This window comes from Protopterus annectens, chromosome 8.part0, assembly GCF_019279795.1.
Source record: "Protopterus annectens isolate FY-2018-M chromosome 8.part0, PAN1.0, whole genome shotgun sequence".
Taxonomy (NCBI): domain Eukaryota; kingdom Metazoa; phylum Chordata; order Ceratodontiformes; family Protopteridae; genus Protopterus; species Protopterus annectens.
The window spans coordinates 19,302,401-19,324,914 of NC_056741.1; the positions used below are offsets into that span (position 1 = coordinate 19,302,401).

Consider the following 22,514-nt stretch of genomic DNA (forward strand, 5'->3'; position numbering starts at 1 on the left):
CTAGGAGAGAGAATTACTCCAGGCATGGTTCACCTACACTCTCCTAACTCACCAACTATAGTCTCCTCTATGTTGCCACACTGACAGCTCAGTTCCTCTCTGCACAGGACAGTCCACCTCATTTACTGTCAAACTGAAGAGCACCACAGTAAAACAACCAAACTTGTTATATAGCAGTGAGAAGGGGAGCACTGGAGCACTGGCAACAGAACAAAAGGGGCTTCATACACCCTAAAATGGCTGCACTGCAGTTCTGATGATACTATCTCGTTCCAAACAAATCACAGATCTTCAACTTCCCGGCCACTAAGCACTCTACAGTAAAGGTATGTAACAAAGCAGTCTTTAAAGGCAAGGGGAAACATTGCAGTGGATTCTTTCATTCAAGATAAAGAAAGTGGTACCACTTACCAAACACCTATATGACATACTACAGACTAATAAGCAATGGAAGAGACTATTTTCAAACAATTACCATTGAACATTTCTACCTGGCAACTAGATGCATGAGGGGACAGTTTTCAAATGACTACCAATGAAAATTTCTGAGTGGCAAAAAAAAAATGATTTGTAATGAACTGCTGTAATTCCTCAGTTTCTTAGCTTCTTGTACTCGTCTGCCAAAACAGAGCAAGATTCACCTGGTCAAAGCATACTTAGCCCCAAACCTTGCTGGATGTAAAATAATCAAATTCAGCTTTAAGCACTTACAATCATACCCATTAAGATTAATTTCAAAATGAGCTGAGCTATTAGCAAACAAGTTCTGAATAAGTACTCCTCTGTTCTAGTAAAAGAAAGGGTGGATAAGTGGTACCAATGTAAGCAACACCAGCTGATAATCAAAACTTAAGTCATACAAAGGATGTACAGAGAACTACAACTGCACAGGAACTTACCATAACAGATGTTCAACAAGTAGATCCCAAGCTGCAGTAGTCCTTGCTTATTCCTGAAAGTTCAATAGTCAGAAGTTCCAGCAGTCAGGACTACTGCAACAAAGAGCATCTAAACATATGAAAGAACATTACATTTGCAAACAAAAAGATATGCTCTTTCCTGGACAATGAGACTGGCACAATTCTGCAACACAGCTTTATACAGTCACAAAAATGCTCAGATTAAGGAAAGGGGACAATTTTCACATGGAAATAAATATGTAAGACTAATTTGTCATTTCATAACTTTGTCTTGCTTTCTACATTAACAAATCATGGATCCAAACCTGAACTAAACACAGATTCTAACCATAGTATTACTACAGCGAGGATAACCAGAACCCCCCACTATAATGCATACACTGAGTTAAGACCAGTAATCCTTCCTGCACTTGTGTGCAGCAGATCCATAAGCAGTTTCACTTACATGCTCCAGACACAGCACTTCTCCCTAACAGCACACCAGTTAGAGTTCAAATCCCACAAATACCTACACATTACAAAGTTACAATATCCTGCCCCACCCCACACAGGGATCACCAAATAAATGTTCTCCTCAGTCTCCTCCTACAACTGGAACCCAAAGTGAATTAACTGCCACTTGCCCATCCATGAATATTCATGCCGTAAACACAGCTTGGTGAATTTTCTTCTGCAATGCAAACAAAAGATTGTTGCAAACCTGTGGAGTAAATACTTTAGGAAATAAAATTTTATAAGCTCAAAACCATCTAGCTAGCCATTTGAACAAGCCCACTTCAAGAATTCCCTTATACTTTCAGAATGCTACATCTGCTACCTTAAAAACTTAATGAACGAGCCCAACAGCTCGCGGGTCTCAAGCTATATACATACTCGCCAAACTTTTCCTCTAGTGGACCTACCGCACAAAGACATTCAAGTCTGTACAACATCCCTACCAAGTTACCTGAACGTACATAAACATGCAAATACCACCCAAATCAACAAAACACCCCCATAATTCCACTAGCGTATGCGACACTGAAGATCAATTTTCCAAACTTTTATTTATATCTCAGGATACAACTACCCAAATATTATCTACCTACCCCATCCAAATATTTTGTGGCATCAATACAGAAAGAGAGACTGGCTATACATTCAGATTTACTCATATACAGTAGCTAAAATACTTCAAGCAATGGACAAGATTTGTAACAGAGTAATGGGCAAAGCCCACTGGAACACTATGGTTCCTACAAAATTGATTTGCTTTACACTACAGAAAGCAAAATGTCAAGTTTTGCGATTCAAACTAGGATTTTGAGCTGTAAAACCCAAAGCCTTAACTAAGCAGTTCTAAGATCACTATTAAAAATATCCTACAAAACCACATACAAACAATTCAACAGCTAAAATGTAAATCCAGCCCTCATAAGGGACCCAAAATATTCCCAATGTGTCTCAATCAACTGAAAGCTGTACTTGCAACTATCACTCATCATCCATGAAGCAAAGGTTACAGAATTTAAAGTTGCAGATTAAATCACCTCCAACACTTCCAATAATTCAGGGAAGCTTCACGCTTCATCTTTCTCTCTCAAACCCAATATCATCCTCTTCAATATAATAAAAAAAGTTAAAAATTCAGTGCAACCTCACTCAACTTACATCTACAGTTGGATTTTCTGGGGGCCGATCAATCTTCTTCATCTTCACTTTAAATCTTCTTGGTGGTCGGCCTTCCTCCCCCATCATCAACTCCCTGTGAGAGGGAGAAGGTAAAACAGCTGTCAGTCTAGAGAACGGTTGAAAACTGCATGTCAGAGTTTAACTCTGCAAGACTATGGGGCTTACATTACATAAAATTCTATACAAATCTTCAAGTAGGACCGTGGAACACTTCTGGCCCACAAAAGTGTTTAATTATGGACCTTCTGATTATGACTCAGCACGAGACCTATAAGGCAAAGCTCGACTCCAATTTCGGAGTTCAAGTTGCTGTAGTGTAGACCTCATACAATTGCTGAAACAATTCTGCTAATGCAAGTAAAATAAATCTTCTACAGAGCCTCTTTCAAAAACTGATGTTTAAGGGAAACACGGTCTCATGTAGCACAGAATCCATCAGACTTGTATGCTCATGAGAGAGACTTCACTCAATCCGTATCATGGCCAACTTGTATGACAACTTGTATGACAAAAGTGTATCTGCTGCTTCATTGCGTCTGCATCACTCGCATATGGTTCTAGGAATAATTATGCAAAATTGTGCTACTTGAATTCTTGCAGGTAGTAATACATATGCTAATGTAGTATCAGAAATGAACTGCTACAAGCTCTGTATTCTCTCCCCTCCACACACATTCACTCCTCCTGCAAATTACGTTTAGAAGTAGCCTAAATGCAGTTAAGACATGCAAAAAGCAAAACACTGTAGCTGGTAGGGTGACCTAAGAGCAAGCAAAGTTTAGAATACAAGGGCAGACATCTACAAAAGCAGATGCAACAGAGGGGTTAAAGTCTTCATTCATTGCTTCGTCCAACAAGCCAGTGACAGTTACACTCCCCAAAACATGAGCATTCCAACGTGCACTGCCACGTCTTAAACTTAACAGGGCTAAACACCCACTGTGCACTGCTGTAACAAGCAAGCTTATGACATCTGTCCAAGTTCACCAGACATAAGGGTTTCTCAGTTACAAAAGGCACAATCTCTGCATTACTTGTCTGTACACAAACAAAAAAATCAGCAGTGACAATTCATTGCCGTTCTCACCATTACTTTACGGTTAAATGCTACAATCCAGTACATTCACTCAATTCCAATCACCCGTCTGCAATTTCAAGCACCTATTCATCTAAAGATCTATTTCGCTGTCCCCCCACACCCCAAAACTACTTGCTTGTGGTTTTAATACAGCGAAATCTGACCCAGCATCTCTCACCTGTGGTTCCAGTAGGTCTGCTTGTAATTCTCATAATCCTGAAAGTCCATGTCATCTGCTTCCCATGATGCTTGGTCATAAGATAATTCTCTCCATTTTATCAAGTAGTGAACACTTCCTTTTTTATCAATGCTGCAAAAGAAAGAAAAGGTAAGCATCACAAAAATAATGGCAGCAAAAGGTGAGCATCACAAAAATAACGGTAACAAAAAAGTAAGCATCACAAAAATAACAGCAAAAGGCAAGCATCACGAAAATAACGGTAGCAAAAGGTAAGCATCACAAAAATAATGGCAGCAAAAGGTAAGCATCAGAAAAATAATGGCAGCAAAAGGTAAGCATCAGAAAAATAATGGCAGCAAAAGGTAAGCATCACAAAAATAATGTCAGCAAAAGGTAAGCATCACAAAAATAATGGCAGCAAAAGGTAAGCATCACAAAAATAATGGCAGCAAAAGGTAAGCATCACAAAAATAATGGCAGCAAAAGGTAAGCATCACAAAAATAACTAACAAAGTAAGCATCACAAAAATAACAGCAGCAAAAGGCAAGCATCATGAAAACAACGGTAGCAAAAGGTAAGCATCACAAAAATAATGGCAGCAAAAGGTAAGCATCACGAAAATAACGGTAGCAAAACGATACTGGTGGTAAACTGCCTAGCAGAATATTTTAGTAATTTAGTGTTTTCAGGGGTAGGAGTTTTGTACTAAGTGAACACCACAATATTTTTATTGAATGTTCAGCGTCTTAAAAATAAAAGATTCTTATGAAAGAAAATGGTCTATGATGCAGTAGTTTTAGTCTTGATTTCGTCCCAGAAATATTTGGTAGTCTGACCACAGGAAGGCACTTATCCTAAGTTTGGAAACAAGTCCTTGACTTAGTCATGGCTGCCTCAGATCTGGGTATGGGGGACAGGCCTTCCAGACCTTAGTTCCACAGACATCCTCCTGCACTAAACCCAATGTAACCCAGTCGTTCCCCTTACAAATCAGTATGCATGCATCAAACCCAGATGCCCAGAGAAGAGTACAGGCTAACCACCATTGTCAATGGTTTGACTGAAGTGGACATGCCGGAGCCCAATTGCAAGGCAGCCTCCAAAGGACTGTCAGAGTCCTCTGAGATGGTGTGGATAAGGGCCAGAGCCTATAGGAGCATCTCACCAGGATAAACACCCTTGCATGTAGGCAAGCATTTGGCATCTGCTACAGAGGCTTTCTCCATTTCCAGTTTTTCTCTCTCCTCTGGCAACTTCACATTTTTTTTTTGGGGGGGGGGGGTATCTGAAGCTACCAGCTGTTGTAAGCCAGATGTCACTAGTCTGGGATAAGGATTCAAGCTACCTCATATACAGACGACTCTGTACTACAGCCCCTCACAATCAGATTACTAAACCCAACACAGCCAAGAGGAGGTGGGATCATGGTCTAGGCACACAGAAGATATGCTGCATGTCAAAAGTCCTTGTGGGAAATTTGTCACACTTGCATTTTGAGAGGTTACCAGTGGTGGACATACCGTATCAGACCACTACACAATTTTAAGTATAGCAACAATCTCAAAAGACAGAAGGACATGGTCCCCTATATGATGCTTATCTACATGCTATAGTAACCTGGAAAGTAATGACAGACTGCAAGTGATTATGAATTGCAGCAAGAAAGAACTAAAGATGGTGCAAATATTGCCTTTACAGTGGTAATGTACGATGCCCCAGGACATCAGTGTCCATCCTGCTGAGAATGGAAAGAGTGCAGAGCTCTTTCAGTCAGGCTGAATGTGGTGGAAGTACCAAGTGGTAAGACTGCAACTACTACTCATACAATAAGCATTACAAAATTAGAAATCCCACTGCAAAATGCATTACACTGCAATAGCAGATCAGTTAGTAGGGACTTTAATACAAACTCTACAGAGGAATGAGAAACCACAGGTAGTCGCACAATCTTGACTAAAGTATAGTTTTATCATGCGAGATTTAACTACTGCTAGCAGGATTTAGCATCTGCACAAAGACCACCTCCTACTCTATGGTTTCTAGGCTCACAACTGCTTAAGCAAGGTCAGATAACCGAAAAAAAAAAAAGAGCAGGATAACATGACAGTTTTGTACTGATATGAAAACAGTCAAGAAGCTCAGGATTCTGAGACACAGAAATGTTTGCTATCACATAACTAGCAAATCAAAGTGGAACAAATGAAGTCTGAGGGCTGGGTTTCCTTCAATGAACAAACTTCAGGACTGCTCGTCAGTGGCAGACAAGCATCGACTACTATAAGATCAGGCCAAGGAATTAACATCTTCCTGATGGGAGATACCAAACTTGTGTATTTGCGCTTTTTTTTCTGCCTGCCACTGATCAACTTTTCCTTTCAATCCACAAGACTTTGGTCATCAAATTTTCAGTGGCACACTCGTCTTTGGAGTAGAAGGCTGTGGGGTTCTACGCCCAAACAACAGAGGTGAGTTGTTGATGCCGCAATGCAGCACTGGAGGGGGGGGGGGGGGACTACACACTAGCAGGAGTCTCTGAAGGAGGATTTTCCCATGGTAACGGGAGGTATATCCAAAACGATCCTATGTCCAGATTGACTTTCTAGGGGTTTCTCTCCTTAGAGATAAGGCTGGGAATATATCCACTACTTTATATATGAAACTTTGTTGGCGCAATGGGCTATTGAGTTATGATAGTATGCACCCCCTGCCATGTTTTCCCCCAATATTGTCAAAAGTCAATTTTTGAGAGTGAAAAGGGTTTGTGATGGGAGTGATATACTCGACATAGAAATGGACAGAATGAGACAAATGTTCATGAATAAAGGTTAAGAAACATGTGCCACAGGGGATAGAACAGGGTTTGTCCCGCCATCAACGCATTGTAGATTCTATGGGTGCAGTAAATACTAAACCACGCACCACAAATCAATCAAGTAATAATTATTCATTTTCATTTGTCACCAACTATACCTGCAATAATGATGTAGTGAGAGAAGTCACTCGTAAGCACTGGTCTCTGACTGACAACTCTACAGCAAGAATTGTAGAGGAGACTCCATGTTTTGTCTTTAGAAACAATGCAAATGTGAAAAAACTTCTATGGAATGATACCAAGAAAATACAATCCATAGGGATGAGACTAGGTACATATCAATGTAGAAAATGCAGTTTCTGCAAAGTATTGAATAAAAATTGGTTATTTAACTGCCCCAATACATAATTTGTTTTTGAACCCAGGTTCTATGCAGACTGCAACACTAACAATTTATTTAGCTACATGTGATTCATGTACCCATTATACAGATAAAAACTAACCAGAAATTGAGAACGTATTAGTAAACATCTTTATGAGATACGTAAAAAGAATTAGAAAAAATGCTCTAGCTAAAGCTAAGCATATTATTGCACATCCAGAACACTGCTTTTCTTTCAGTGTTACAACCTGTGTATATCAGTATAAGAGGGGGGATACCAATAATCACTTAGAAGTAGAATTAAAGTTGATTCTGAGGCTACAGGCACACAGATACCCAGGAATAAAATTGTAATCAGTGTTAAATCTGTTCTGAAAGCACACAGATTAAAGAAACCTTGGGTACATTTTATTTGTACCTTTAACTGAATATCTGATTTCATTAAGTTGTAATTAAGTTGTATAGCTCTTTGACTGGCCATTTGATTGTACTTAATTGTCTAATGTGATTTGTTTTTTAGATGACCTGAAGACGCGTATTTTATACACGAAAGCACTAGTCTTACATATATATTTTTTGTTTTTATGGTGTATATGTCTTTATTGAAGTTTTCTACTGCCGTGGCTGCCCTGCTGGTATTTTGTTACTTTGCTGTTTGGATTTCCAGCTTGAACACTTGGTATATGTTGGTGACTTTCTACGGTACCTATCAAAAGTAAGTTCTGCCATACACAGACCAAATTTCCCCTAGTAGTATAAATACCATCCCGGGTCTAGAGGGACTAACCGTATCAAAGGATAAATAAAATAAGGACCATCCTCCATGAAGCCTTCAGGGTTCTTCTACCTCTGTTACCCTCTCAATTCCCACAATGATGGCTCCCAGCATACCCATTTCCAAGCCTGCTCACAATGCCTGCCACCCTGAGAAAATCTTGCAGCATGTCCAGTTGTCACCCCTCCCACAGGATAGGAAGCAGTAAGCCACCTACTCCCACCCTCCTCAGCCATGCTCCTCCTTCAATCAAGCCACTAACTGATCCTAAGTTAGTCACATTAAGAATTTTATCCTTATAGGTTCATAGGTTGGTACTAGGCTATCGGCCCTAGGGCCTATACAAGCCTAGCCATAACAATTCCCTGGCTATTTCTTCCCACAATTTTTACTTCTCTGGACCCCTGTCTAGCAGGGCGACTGACATGATCCCTGGGGTGAATTTCTCATCTCTCATCCAATCAAGGTTCCTTCTGAAGAGGGCCAATGAGGCGCTCTACTTGACATGTATGGGCAAGTCTATTCCAGATTATGGGGAGTCTCTGGGTCAGGAACCTATCCCTCCAGCATGTTTTGGTCATTGTGATGACAAGGTTTAGATCCCTGGAGCGTGTGGCTCTGAGGGATTGGGATTTCTTTAAGTGGAGCATGTCCAACAGCTCAGGGTTTGACATGGCCTTGTATGTTAAGCAGAGATCACCTCTAAGTAGACGATATGCCACAGAGTATAGCTGGAGTTTTTTTTTTTTTTTTTTGTTAAGACTGTCAGCATATGGCATCTGCTTTAGGCCTGTGATTCTTTTAGTGAGGTATTTCTGTGGCCTTTCCAGCTGTTGCAGATGTCTTATGAGGTACATACCAAACTGAGCATTATACCCTATTATGGGGTCTATTGAGGGATGAGTACAGTGGGACAATGACCTCCTTTTTTCTGGATGAAAAGACCTTAGTGATGAGGTGTGCCACAGAGGATTTCCTGACTGTTGTGGCGATGTGGTTATCGAAAGTGAGACCACTGTCCACCTATGTCCCTAAGTCTCTCATCACACTTGCGATGTTTAGTGTACTGCTACCTATGTGGTAATTCATGGGTACATGTTTTTTTCCAAAGGGGATAACTATACATTTCTTGGCATTTAGCTTGAGCCCATGGCTCTGGCACCAGGCATCTGTTTCTGTAAGGCCCTTTTGTAGAATATTCACATCATTTGGAGATTCAATAATGGCTCCCAGTTTGCAATCCTCTGCGAACTTTGTTAGCCAGAGTCCCTTAATGTTGGCCTATACACTTCACAGAAGTAGATGCCAAACAGGAGTGGTCCCAGGACTGAACCCTGAGGTACTCTACTTGTCACTTTTCTGGACCTGGATTTGGAGTCAGCTACTTTTACAGTCGGGGTTCTGTCAGTAAGCCAGTTGGCAACCCATCGAGTGACGTAGGGATTTACGCCCAGCTTATTAAGTTTATCTATGATTCCAGAGTGGGGGATGGTGTTGAAGGCCTTAGCGAGGTCCTGATAAGGCTGCGTGGACCGCCTTACTCTCGTCCACAGCTCTGGAGACTGATCTATGAACCTATGAAGTCAATCAGATTCAGGAGACAAGATCGGCCCTTCACAAACCCAAACTGGGTGGGGTCTGGTGTTTGAAGGTTGCCAATGTCTTTTTATAAGTTCCATGATAATGCATTCCATGCCCTTGCAGATCAGGCTTGTCAGATGGATGGGATGGTAGTTCCAGGGATCCAAGGCGGATCCCCCCTTGTGGAGTGAGATAACTGTAGCTGTGCACCACTCAGTGGGCAAGATGCCTGAGGTGAGGCTGATTAAACATGACACTTAGGTGATGTGCCAGTTCATTTTGTAGTTCATGTAGTACACAGCCTGGGATGTCATCTGGTCCCATGGATGCTGTATTCTTAGCTTTGGAGAGTGTAGTTTTTACCTGTGTGGCCGTGATTACCGGAATGTGGCAATCTTTTGGTACTGAGATAGGCCCTTTAGGGGGTGAGAAGGGGTGAAGGTGGCACTAAATCGATCTGCCAGGATACTGGCTATATCCTTGGGATCAGTATATTTAATGCCATTCTGTTGTAGCTCAGAGCAGATCTGAGCATTGCCATTTAGATTCTTGACATAACTATAGAATGCCTTGTGGTTGTCTTTGGAATCTTTGGCAATTTTATTTTCATAACTAGCTTTTGAGGATTTTATGAGGGATCTCAGCTTCTTACTGAGGCTGGTGAGGGAGTTTTTTTGCATCCTAGGATTTTCCTCTTTTCTGCAATAGTTTCTTCCTTCTGTTGTATAGTTTATAGCAGGGGACTACCAGATTGGCTTCATTTTTTTGGAGAAGAGCATCTTGGTTCTATTTGGGATGGAACGATTCATGCACGAGTGGATGTGCTCGTACAGTGCCTTAGTGTAGGATTCTGCAGTCGAACATTCAGATCCAGTCTGCATGGGTGTCGTGAAGTTTGTGACTTCAGTAGCATGAAGTTGGCTTTGGAGAAGTTTTTTTAAGGAGGTTTCCTTACTGGGGGGTGGGGTGGGATGTGGATGTCAAGGGTGATTTGCTTATGGTCAGACCTGATCTATGAGGAGGTAACCACTGGCGTGGATAATCTCCCATGTTGGTAATGACCAGGTCTAGGATATTGGAGCCCCTGGTGGGACAATGGATTAGTTGATCCAGGGCATTGGAATTTATGAATTCCAACAACCGTTGGGAAAAGGAGTTGGTACCAAAGTAGCTTTCCCAGTTAATAGCAAGCTAGTTGAAATCACCCCGTATTAGGGTGTTTGGTTGTATCTTAATATTTTCCAGTATGTTTGGAAAGGTGTAGTGAGAATCTTGGTGCATGGTGGGGGATCTGCAGCAAGCTACAATTTGGATTGCAGTCTTACCTAGTGTTAGTTGCACCTGGAGAATTTCAGATGCATTGTGTTGGGCAACTAGCCTGGAGGTGTGAATATCTTTGGTGAATATGGACACTCCTCCACCTTTAGTGTTTCGGTCTTGGTTTTGCGGCCAAAAAGTGTGGTAAGAGTTGTAGCCTGGTACTGCAGGGCTGCTCTCTGGGGCCTTGAACCAGGTCTCAGTTACTGCAGAGATATCTATGTTCTCCATTTTTAGGAGTGCCCCGAGAGAGTGCATTTTGAGGTTTAGACTTCTAGCATGGAGTAGCATTACCTTCAGATTTTGCATGCTTGTATCTGTTACGGTGGTGATTTTATCCTTTGAACCTTGCCTGAAAAGGCACTATAGGGGTGGCAAGAGGTTTAGCCAGTAACCTGAATCCCAGGGGTGACAGGTGCAGACCATCTCTGGCCAAGCATCGTGGTTTGTCGATCATGTCTTCCCAGGCTGACTGATACTGGATCCCCTTTGAATGACACCAGAAGCTTAGCCAATTATTGCAGTCAATCATTTTGTCCTTATACTGTGGTATCATTCTGGGCAAAGGTAGGATGCTATTCAGGCCTAGGGTCATACCTGCCTGGGCCACATGATCTAAGAGCTCTTCCACGTCTCTTTTCATATAGTCCAGGGAGGTACATCTCAAGTCATTCACTCCAGCATGGACAATGACAGAGTCGTATTTGTACTTGTGGAGTGACTTGAGTGCATGCGTTATGTGGTGGATCCTGGCACCAGACAGGCAGCTGACTAATTTTCTCCTTGTTCAGCCTGGTGAGTGGGACATCAGTGTGCCTGAGTCAACTATGACTAAAGTGTTGGGTACATTGTTTTGCCTTCGGGGCTGTTGCTGGGTGGCACACTGGTGTTGTGAGCTATGTGTCACTTTGGTTGTCACGGATGTTTGTTTGCATTTCAGCTTCGGAGGTCCTTGTTGCTTGGGCAGGTTAATGTTAAGGGCCTCCGCATATGTGGGTTTAGTGTTGCTATGTGTGGGTTTTGAAGGGCTATGAGTTGCTTGAGGTATAGTGAAGGTGTTAACCTTCTCCTCTTGACGGTCTAGCACAATCTTGGCCGGAGAGAGCTTTGCTTCCAGTTTGGCTATGCAAGTGCATCTCTCGCAGATTGTAGTGTTGGGTGGTAGGAGGAGAGAATTGTCTGTGTACATGAGGCAGTTGCCACATTGCCCCAGTATGCCCAGATTCACCAGGTGGACAGAAGAAATCACTGGAAGTTGACCCTTGGACATGCCTGTTTAGGAGCTTTTTTTGTAAAGTTTAAGAGCGGTTTTCCCTTACCTTTGCAAGGTATTTTGCAATTATAGACTGTTTAGTGCCTACGATTAATCTCTCCTTATTGACAAGGAGAGTTGAGTGCTTGTATCAGTTTCAGGCTTCCTAGTGCTTTCCAGCAAGTTCTAGAGCAAGTGCTAGTCACAGGGGTTCAGATTTTAGTGCTACTACTGAGAAACCAGCTAGATCTAAGGGAAAATTTAAACAGCGGACTTTCTGGCACCTGGAATAGTTTAACTGTAGCCTCACAGTGCTACATGATGCGAAAATGTGGAAACATGCGTTTTTAAGCCAGAAAGTTGAAAGGGATAAAAATCAGCCCAAAAAGGCTAATAAAATTACAATTTCAGAGCTGGAAACCACTCCTCTAGCATTAGAGAGGCAGTACAATGCTCACCATTCCCACTGGTAAGCAGTAGGACTTCCCTCTACCACAGCAAGGTCTGGATATCTCTGAACACAGAAAAAGTCCTGAGACAAGCAAAGCCTGGGATATGGGACTGGCTAGGAAAGGTGGGAAACGAGCAAACAAGACAGCCAAGGCTCAGATTTTTAGTTTCTGAAGCAGTGACTATTACGATGAACATGTATAAACATTGGAACACTGGATTATATAGTTATCACACACCTTTCAAGGGTACAAGCACTGAATCTGTAGTCACGTCACAATGGTAAGATACTACACTATTCCAAGAATTAAACAAGACAGACTTTCACCACTGAAGTAAAAACATTAACCAGCAAACAAAAAAAAAGGGACAAATAATGTCAGAAAAGACATCACCAACTTACTCGGATCCTGATTAACGTTTAAGTAAAAGAAATAAATAAGTGACTGAGCACTTCATTCCATCAGCAAATGAATTTCATTTGAAGTATGAAACAATGAAGCTTTTTCAAATATTCACTATCCAAAAGCAAATGCTAAACTAAAAGTTAATCTGGATCCTAGTTGCTGGTGTCACTTCTGACGAGTATAATCAGTGTGCTGGACAGAGTGAGCAATGGAAAACTCCAGTATGTCAGCAGTACCTGTGATTTAAGATGCGATGTATCATCATCCACTCAGGCTTGATGCCAAAGCGATAGTACTTCTCATCCAGTTCTGCATACTTGGGGTCATGCAGCTTCCTCTTGCTGCTTTTCTCCTCACTGTCAAAGCCAAAATCCCCAGAAGGTGGTTCGTCCATGTCATTCTTCCGTTGGTAGTTCCTAAACATAACTTGGCAGTGCAGTTCCAGCTGAAAAGACAAACAGCAGCAGCAACTATTAAAATAAAAAGCGTAAGGATAGCAAGCAGCAAACCGCCGAATGAGGTGACAAGTTCACATTAAGCATGCAAGTCAGAGAATGCTGGAACTTACCATAATGGTAGATATTTGAATGCACTCGCTGCTGCAATCAACTTCTGGGGATTCCTGCTCACATAAACCCAGTAGCCAAGCCTGACTTCCAAAGGTCTACACCCATCTGACTTACTTCAAACGGACTCCCTCCCATATGGATATCAAGATGTGGAAGGGATAACAGAGGAGTAGGACCATGCAATATTCTGTTTTCTGAGGTAGCCTGATAAATATACAAGTCCTAGTCCTGGGGAAATCAGGTGTCTGGTAAAGGAACAGAGTGTGGAAGTGTGGACAGTTGGAAAAGGGATCCACTCCAAGCCCAGAATGCCTAGAAATAACAGAGAAGGGGTGGGAGGGAATTGGGACTGCAGCTGAAAGATGTATTCAAACTTCTACAATTATACGGTGTCCCTTACTTTAGTACATTCATTTTAAAATTCATTGTTTCACTGACAACTTTTGGGAATACACACTGGTCCTGAAACTGGTGTGTAGCTGACCTTGAGGGGGGACTGCACAGAGCAGACTATGTAGAATGGCAATAGCAAAACCTGTAGTGTTTTGAGAAGAGACACAATCAGATGTCTGCATTCAGGATTGACTGTGTTAAACCCTGTGGTAAAGCTGTAAGGGTTACAGTGGCCCTAGTAAAAAAATGACAGCCCAGGTGTAGTTTTTTTTCCACTTCAAAAAAGTGAGAGGTAAATGCAGTGTGAGCCATCTGAACATGGTTTGCTTGTTCAGAGATTTTTTTTCCTCCCTGCCACTGGCAAATGATACTAGTCATTTTCTAATCTGTTCAGTTCTAACCAAAACCTCAGGTGTACATCATACAGATTATGTAAAGCCTTCTCCCATGTTCTGCAGAACTGGAAAGAAACCAAACAGGTGAAGTACCTCATTTAGTTACCACTTTAGGTATGAAACTGGTATTAGTATGCAAGGTAATCCCTGTCCTTAGAAGGAAGAGAGATTCCTTACATGCACATGAAGAAATGCAACTCTGAAATCCTTCTAACATAGATGATAACCAAAGGTAAAGTGAGTTTCTAATACCATGAATGGACCCCATTCCAAGTCGATGAAATTATTAGTTTCAGAATGATAAGTGCTCTTTTCAGCACCCACAATGTGCCCAGAATTTACTTTTGCTGTAATTCATACAGTTACATGTACTGGCAGGACAGTAAATTCTTTTTGACCTATTACTTGTACTACTATTGAAATTGTCTGGGTATCTCCTCATTTCTCTCGTTTCTGCCTGCAAATCCTGGTATTTTCTGACTGTCCGTAAGACACTAAATCACTGGGTGTGGCAATGTCAACGATCAATACTACTTCTGTCTTTTTTTCAGGGATTACTATACCTGGTTTTCTAGCCTCTCTCGAACTGCTGGTAATGGGTGATCTTGTACGATATAAACATTCTCCATAATCTGATTAACTATGCAGTTCTAAATCATCCACAGAGTAAATTAGATGTTTTTAAATAAGGTTGTTTTCTGGGAACCAAACTGTAGCCTAATCTATTAAATAACTTTTTTATTTTTATTTACTTTACATTTAAGAGGGAAAGTCAGACTGGGATAAGACCCATTTTCAGCGGAGGCCCGGGGAGAAAAGCTCCACATATAGAGATTATACAAAGTTTATACAAGACATACAGTACACCAGAAACTACACTCTGCTATAATAGCTGACACTTGTATTATACAATCATCTGATATAATTTCTTATTATGAACTTAACTTAATGGGTTAAGGGCAAGAAACAAAACACCGGCGGTAACTGAATCATCCTGGAATCTCTCTGAATTTTTATCCTTAGGACGAGGATTTCCCCTCTGTCATGGACCCAGTCACTTTTTCATTATCAATGTAATGTAACTGATTGAGTGTAGCTACACATCTGTAAGCATTCCTTTATTCATAAAAGTGGAATGCTGTTAAATGCTTTTTTTTTAAATCTATCCGCACCACAACTAAAATCTTACCCTTAATGTAATTCTTTATTTAGCAACAAATGATCCTTTGATCAGAACTTTCTTCTGTTATCCTTTTAAGCTGCTAAATGACTAAACTGCATCAATTCCAGTACATAAATACGGTCAGAAGTCAAGAGTTTGAGTTCTGATGGATGCAAAGCAGCTGGATCAAAAGGTGATAAAATGAGGTTTTCAAACATGTAATATTTGTAATGTAACATGTAACCATTTCCAATCCTCTCCATACCTCTACTGTCTTTATCCGAGGGAGGGAGCTTGGAAGTGGGCAACAGCCTAGAAGGTTTGCCAGTAGACAAAAAAAATACTACTGATGAATCAGAAAAAGTGCACTTGTATAAGAACTTGCAGGCATCCGGCACTTGAGGTTTGTCAGGTTTCTAGGGAGTTGGAGGTTGGGAATCCATTTGCCAGGGTGGGAGCTGGAGGTTGGGAATCCGGTGTCAGGGAAGCAGAGAAATGCTCCATCATGGGGAGGATCATGTCCCCAAATGAGAGTTCCTCTAAAGGAGGATCAGGACTGACAAACTCCTTCTCCAACCCACAGTCTAAGGAATGCAACTGAGAGGAGTAAGCTAAGGAGTCAGCATCAGAGTCAAGAGTCCTCATCCAACAACTTAGGGTCCCTTGACCATTTGGGGGTAGACCACCAAGTGGGTGCAGATCCGAAACCCCTGAGGAGGCTTCAAAGCTATCAAAGCAATGAATAAGCCTTGATAGCTTTGAAGCCTCCTCAGGGGGGCTTGAAAGCTAACAAGGCTTATTCAGTGCCTTGGTAGCTTTGAAGCCTCCTCAGGGGGCTTGAAAGCCATCAAGGGACTAAACAAGCCTTGTATGAAGTTCTGCCATTCTCTGTGGATCCCTGGCAGCGGACACTAAGTTATATACTCACCATAACGTTCCATCTGAATAGGTAGCTTCATTTGTCTGCAACCTGTGGTCTTGGATCCGATATCGGATCCATGCCGGCAACTTGTTTCAAGCTAATGGATCCGAGCTCCTAGCTCCACCCCTCACCCATAATCCCCTGCCAACCCTCCATGACCTCAGATCGAGTTTGCCCCTCAATATGTACCCAAAAAGGGTATCCAACTAACACAGATCCGCTGAAGGCCAGGGGGAAGGAGGGGGGATGGCTGCAGACAAATGAAGCTACCTACTCAGATGGAACGTTATGGTGAGTACTCAACTTCTTAATCTGAAGTAGGGACTTCATTTGTCAGCAACCCGTGGGACAGAGTCCTCAGCTACCTGAATCTTGGGTGGCCATCATGGAAGGATATTGCGGAGCACCGCAGAGCCAAATGATGCTCTCCCTCTAGAAATCACGTCCAGTTTGTAGTGGTTAATAAAGGTATGAGATGAGGCCCAGGTGGCTGCCGAACAAATATCATCCAATGGAACTCTAGACTTGAATGCCACAGAAGTAGAGATGGAACGAGTGGAATGTGTGCAAACTCCTTCAGGTGCAGGTCTCCCAAAGGCTTGGTACGCTAATAGGATACATTGTGAAATCCAGCGTGATAGAGATACTTTTGATATTGCTTTCCCCAAATTAAATTTGGCAAAGGAAACGAACAGCTGGTCGGATTGTCTATGACCAGCTGTTCTATGAGTATAAAAACGTAGCTGCCTATGAACATCTAATGAGTGCAGCTTGTACTCTCCTTTATTCTGATATTTAGGGAAGAAAACCGGTAAATTTATGGATTGATTTATATTGGTTTCTGATGCTATTTTGGGAAGGAAAGAGGGATTGATCCTGAGGTATACTCTGTCCGGATGAAAGATCAAATAAGGAGGCTTCACAGAAAGCTTGAAGCTCCGAAACTCTTTTCGCAGAAGTAATGGCTACAAGGAATGCTGTTTTCCAGGACAAAAATTTGAGATCTACTAAAGCAGCAGGTTCAAAAGGTGGAGCAGTCAAGGCTTGAAGAACTAGTGAAAGATCCCAAGGCGGTACGGCTTCTTTTATAGGGGGCTAAGCAAAAAGGTGCCCTTGAGAAAGGTTTTACACAACTTGGCCGACATCAAAGGCCCTGTATCATGTCCCACACGGTAATGGGAGATGGCAGCCAATTGCACTTTGACAGTTGAGCAACTAGCGCCTTCCTGAAAAAGTTCGGTTAGGAAGTCTAATATGGATGGAAGAGGAGCCGTAAAGAGATCTAAATTATGATGCTCCGCCCAGATGGAGAAACGTTTCCATTTACTGCTGTACACTTCCCTGGTGGAGGGCTTATGCACTGCCACAAGGATGGCTTTGACTGGTGAAGAGATACCGGGAGTCCTAACTAGGAGTGGAACTGGAGCAACCAAGCTGTCAGCTTCAGATTGTCCAGATTTGGGTCGGTAAGTACGATGGATGGGAGATTAGATCCGGACTGGGATCCAGAATCCAAGGAGGATTCACTAGGTGAGACCACAGGTAAGGGAACCAAATTTGCCGAGGCCAGAATGTGGCAATGAGAATCATCCTGCTCCCCAACCACGAGGCTTTCTGAAAGAGTTGCAGCATCAGGGGTAGAGGAGGATAGGCATAAAGTAGACCGGGTGGCCAAGCATGCACCAGAGCATCTCTTGGATTTTCCCCTGGAGGGGGAATCAGAGCGAAGAAATTGCTGCATTTGGTGTTTGAGGGAGAGGCAAAAAGATCGCAGCAGGGTTGCCCCCATATTGCGAATATCTGCTTCGCTACTAGTGGGTTGAGAGACCACTCGTACGGGGTAAGAAGGGTGCGACTGAGTTTGTCCGCTAGGATGTTGGTCCGCCCCGGAATGTGCATTGCAATCAGAAAGCGGTTGGTGGAGATCGCCCATTCCCACACTCTCACGGCTTCGTGGCATAGAGGGTAAGACCTGGTTCCCCCCTGTTTGTTGATGTACCAGACAACCGACATGTTGTCCGACTGAATTGCAATCGTTAATATGGGGAGGAGATTCTGAAGTGCTTGCAACGCGTACAGCACCGCTCTCGTCTGCAGAACGTTGATATGCAGGGAGGTCTCTATCGTTCCACGTGCCTTGGACCGTCCTGCCTGAATAATGCCCCCCCACCCGAGATGGGAGGCATCCGTGGTCACAGTGGCGAGAGGGGGAGAGGTGCAGAAGGGTCGGCCCGTATGGAGGTCCGGAGCATGGAGCCACCATAATACAGCCCTCCTGCAAGCCTTGCTGATAGCAATGCGGTGATGAAGAGGAAAGGACAGAAAGGACCATTGTACTAGAAGGGTCCATTGCAGTACCCGCATGTTCAGACAGGCTCATGGAAGGAGCGTTATCGCTGCCACCATGGAGCCCAGCGCCCTCAGGACCAATTCCGCTGGTGGGGTCTCTGATTGGAGGATAGCCTACACATGGAGTTGCAAATTCCGAAGTCGTTCGGACGTTAGAAAGGCTCGTAGCTCTCTGGTGTCTATTCTGGCTCCTATGAATTCTATGGCTTGTGTCGGGGCCAGAAAGGATTTGTCGGCATTGATGGTGATGTCTAACTGTGGGGCTAGGCGGAGAAAGAAATCTCTGAGCAAAGTAGATGCCTTGTTGGGGTGGTCAGGAGCCAGTCGTCCAGGTACGGAAAGACCTGTATTCCCTTGAGTCTCAGGTGGGCCGCAATCACTGCTAATACCTTGGTGAACACCCTGGGGGCTGTGGTGAGGCCAAAGGGAAGGACCCTGAACTGGTAGTGACTGGCTCCCAGCCGGAAGCGGAGGAACCTCCTGGATAGTCTGTCCATTAGAAAGTGGTAGTACGCATCCTTGAGGTCTATAGAGCACATCCAATCGTTCTCCCTTAGAAGATTGAAGAGTGACCATTCGGAATTTTTCCTTGGTTACCGACAGGTTCAAGCGGGACAGGACTAAAATCGGTCTCAAGTCCCCCGTCTTTTTTGGCACCAAAAAGAATCTGGAGTAGAACCCTAATCCGAGCTGGTCTTGGGGGACGGACTGGATGGCTCTTTTTCTTAGCAGCTGCTGAATTACTGCGGCTGCAGACTCCCTCAGATCTGGTGGTACATAGAGGAGGTTCTTGAATTTGGGGACATGAAGTAATGGTATTTTGTACCCTCTGGATATAATTCGAAGCACCCAGCGATCTGTCGTGATTGACTCCCATGCCGCTAGGTGCTCCGAGAAGCGCCCCCCCCCCGACTGCCTCCAGAGTGGAGCAGTCGGGCAACCCTTCAGGGCTGCTGCGTGGGCCGGTCAGAGAAAGGTTCTCGGGACCCAAAGTTTCTCGGAGCCCCTCTGCCCCTGGGGCGGCGTCCTCCCTGTCCTCCTCTACCACGGAAGGACTGGTTGTCCGGAGCAGGTTGGGAATGTTGCGATTTCCAGAACCACATCTTCTTCCGACTCTTTTGGTTCTTCGAAAAGGACCACTGGGGCGCAGAGAAGCAGACAGACAGCAGACGTCTTCCCATCCTCCTCGCTCTGGACAAGTGTCTCGCAAACCGTTTTGCCAAACAGAGCAGAACCATCGAAAGGGGCATTTGCAAAAGACACTTTAAAGGGCTCCTCAAAGTCACAATGACGGAGCCAGGCCTGACGTCTCATGACTAGGCCTGCTCCACTAACCCTAGCGGCTCCCTCGGTGGCGTGGGACAATAGCCGCATAGAGGTATTTGAAATGGATCTCAGAGTGGCCATTCGGGTGGAGTACAATTGTTTGTCCTCCGCCGACATGGACTCAGGGGGGGGGGAGGCAGCGTATTCTTTGATAAGATCCCGCTGCATCCTGATCACATGTGCCATATAGTTCAGAGACCTTACCGAGAAGGTCGCTGAACTAAAAACTCGCCTCCCTAAGCGGTCCATCAAGCGGGACTCCTTGCTCGGTGGATGGACTGAGGGGCTCTCCTGAGCTAGTTCCCTCTTCGTGGCTGCTGCCGTCAACATGGCATCTACGGGGGGACCCTTGCTCCAGTGCGACCGGTCTGAGGGGGGCTTAGTATCCTGTCCGGGCGTTTGGGTATTGGCTCCACGGTGTCCGGATCCTTCCATGCCCTGGTGGTAATAAGGTCCACCAAGGGGTCGGCCGGAGGGGACACCCAAGAGGTAAACGGGCCTGCTTCGAATGCCTCCAGAAACACGGACTCGGAGGAAGACTTGGGGGCAGACCACCCACCTCTGATCCTCACCATCTCCATGATGTCTCCAAAGGAGACATCCTCAGGGGGTGATCTTGGGGAGCCTTCCCCTTCATCCAAGTCAGTGTTCTCAGTTAAGGACTCAAGGGAGTCCACGTGCCTCCTCTTGCACTTATGCTTGCGGGGCACTTCCTCGGGGTTGCTGTCCGAGGAGGCCTCGCCAGCAACATCCTGTTCCAATGGAACTACCTGGGACATTAAAGCAGGCTGTCCCTTTGGCAGGGTGATGGAAGCCTGGCCCAGCAGAGAGGGAGTGCTGGGTGGAGCCGAGACAAGGGCCGGGGGTCCGGATTCTCTCAACAGAGCCCTCTCCACTACATCGAAGGCCAAGGGGGAACCACTCTCTCTGGGCTCAGAGAGTCAGCTCCCACTCAGATCCGATGAAGGGATCGGAACCGGCACCGAGACCATCGGATCCGAAGGGCCAGTGCCTCTGGAAAATGATTAAGGGTTGACTCATCTTAAGAGCTTGCAACTCAGACACTCTTCTTGCAGAGATCACAGCAATCAGTAAAACAGTTTTCCACGCTAATAACCTCCACTCAGCTGGCTGGTTCAGATAAATGACATTGTATTACCAGAAGGTTGTCTGGCTCCTAATAGCTCTTCTGCAATACAATTCTTTACCCAGGGGAAGTAAGGAAAGGATGACCATCTGTCCTTCTGGTCTGACTTCTACAGTGTTTGCAGGCGTCCTCTGCAAAATGAACTCTCCTTCAACCCCAGATGTTTGGCATTCGGCTTAAAAGGAGACGCTGTTTGGAACAGTGTGTGAGAGAAAGTATTAGGAGCATCTCCTGACCGGTACAACTTCTTGCACCAAGCTGACAGTCTGCAAAGCTGCAGTGTACCTTTGTCCCATACGTCCAAAACTACCATCCACTTCAACCCCAAAAGGAGGGAATACCTTTCCCTATTGTACTAAACCTAACTAAAATGTAAACCCAGTGCAACAGAGACTGTTCCAGTGATGTAAACACAGAAAAAGTGTTAGAAAATTTCCAGGAATAATCCAACAAAACCAACAGTTAAGCAATTATTTTTAAAAGTGCAGGATGAACTACAGGGTAGACTGTTTTCTTTTGGGTGGGAGACTGAATGAGGCATTTTTTGAAGGGAAGGGGAGATATGAATACCCTTGGGTCCTGCTTTATGCAATTAATGAAGTACTTTGTCAACAGCAGACCAAACAAAGGGCAAAGGTGTGAACTGGTAATAGGCACCCCCTGCTTTGAATTTCTACTGCTGTGTGCCATGGCTATAAGTAAGTGGTGGGAGGCACCTTTGAGATTCAGGATAACCATAAAAGCCTGTCAGAAAAGTTGCAGAAATACAGTCGCTGCAAGGAAAGCATTCTGATCTTTGGCAGTTTCAGAAATTTGTACAACTTTGACAGGTCTAAATTGTAACTGAGTCAAAAGGCAACCACGAAACGAAACAATCGCCACCAGGAAGTCAGCCAAAGCTCTTTATTCGAAAACCAAGCAGACAAGGCTGTCACCAGCCACGAAAAAACATGTAAACACCTTAATCCTCTGATAACGGACAGTATGCGTTTTCGTCAGATTCTCGACTTCTTCAGACAATCAGTACATTCAATTAACACAGTATATATAACGTTGACCATCAATTGATTAATTGAAATTATTCCTGTCATCTTCACAGCTTATTTTTACCATCTGGTTGTCCTGGCTTTTTTTTTTTGTTTTTATTTTCCTTTCTAGCTCTTGAGCAATATGTTGGCCCGTTTGTATCAGTGCACCAGTGTATGAGTGCAGGTCTAAATTGTGCCTACATGGGCCATTTTCTTATTAGGATATGGAATAATCAAACTACACATCTCCCTCTTATTTGAGTACTCTGCCCTAATGGTGTGAAAATGTCTAAAACATGTCAACTGAACTGCAAAATGAGGATTTGTAAGACCCAGGCTTTGTTGGTCATCTCCCCACTTCTTTTTTTTCAGGGCAAAAAAAAACTTTTAAAAAAA

At 43.8% G+C, this 22,514-nt stretch overlaps 1 protein-coding gene across 1 annotated transcript in view; it reads right to left on the bottom strand.

Moving 5' to 3' along the window:
• The window catches only part of LOC122807962 (chromodomain-helicase-DNA-binding protein 4-like), a 1,347,878-nt gene that overhangs the window by 851,423 nt on the left and 473,941 nt on the right, over positions 1 to 22,514 (bottom strand). The window contains exons 5-8 of the mRNA XM_044078994.1: positions 14,748 to 14,834; positions 13,064 to 13,272; positions 3,848 to 3,979; positions 2,571 to 2,664 (exon numbers count right to left, since the gene is read on the bottom strand). Of these exons, the coding sequence (XP_043934929.1) occupies positions 2,571 to 2,664; positions 3,848 to 3,979; positions 13,064 to 13,272; positions 14,748 to 14,834 (522 nt within the window). The remainder of the gene's footprint in view (positions 1 to 2,570; positions 2,665 to 3,847; positions 3,980 to 13,063; positions 13,273 to 14,747; positions 14,835 to 22,514) is intronic.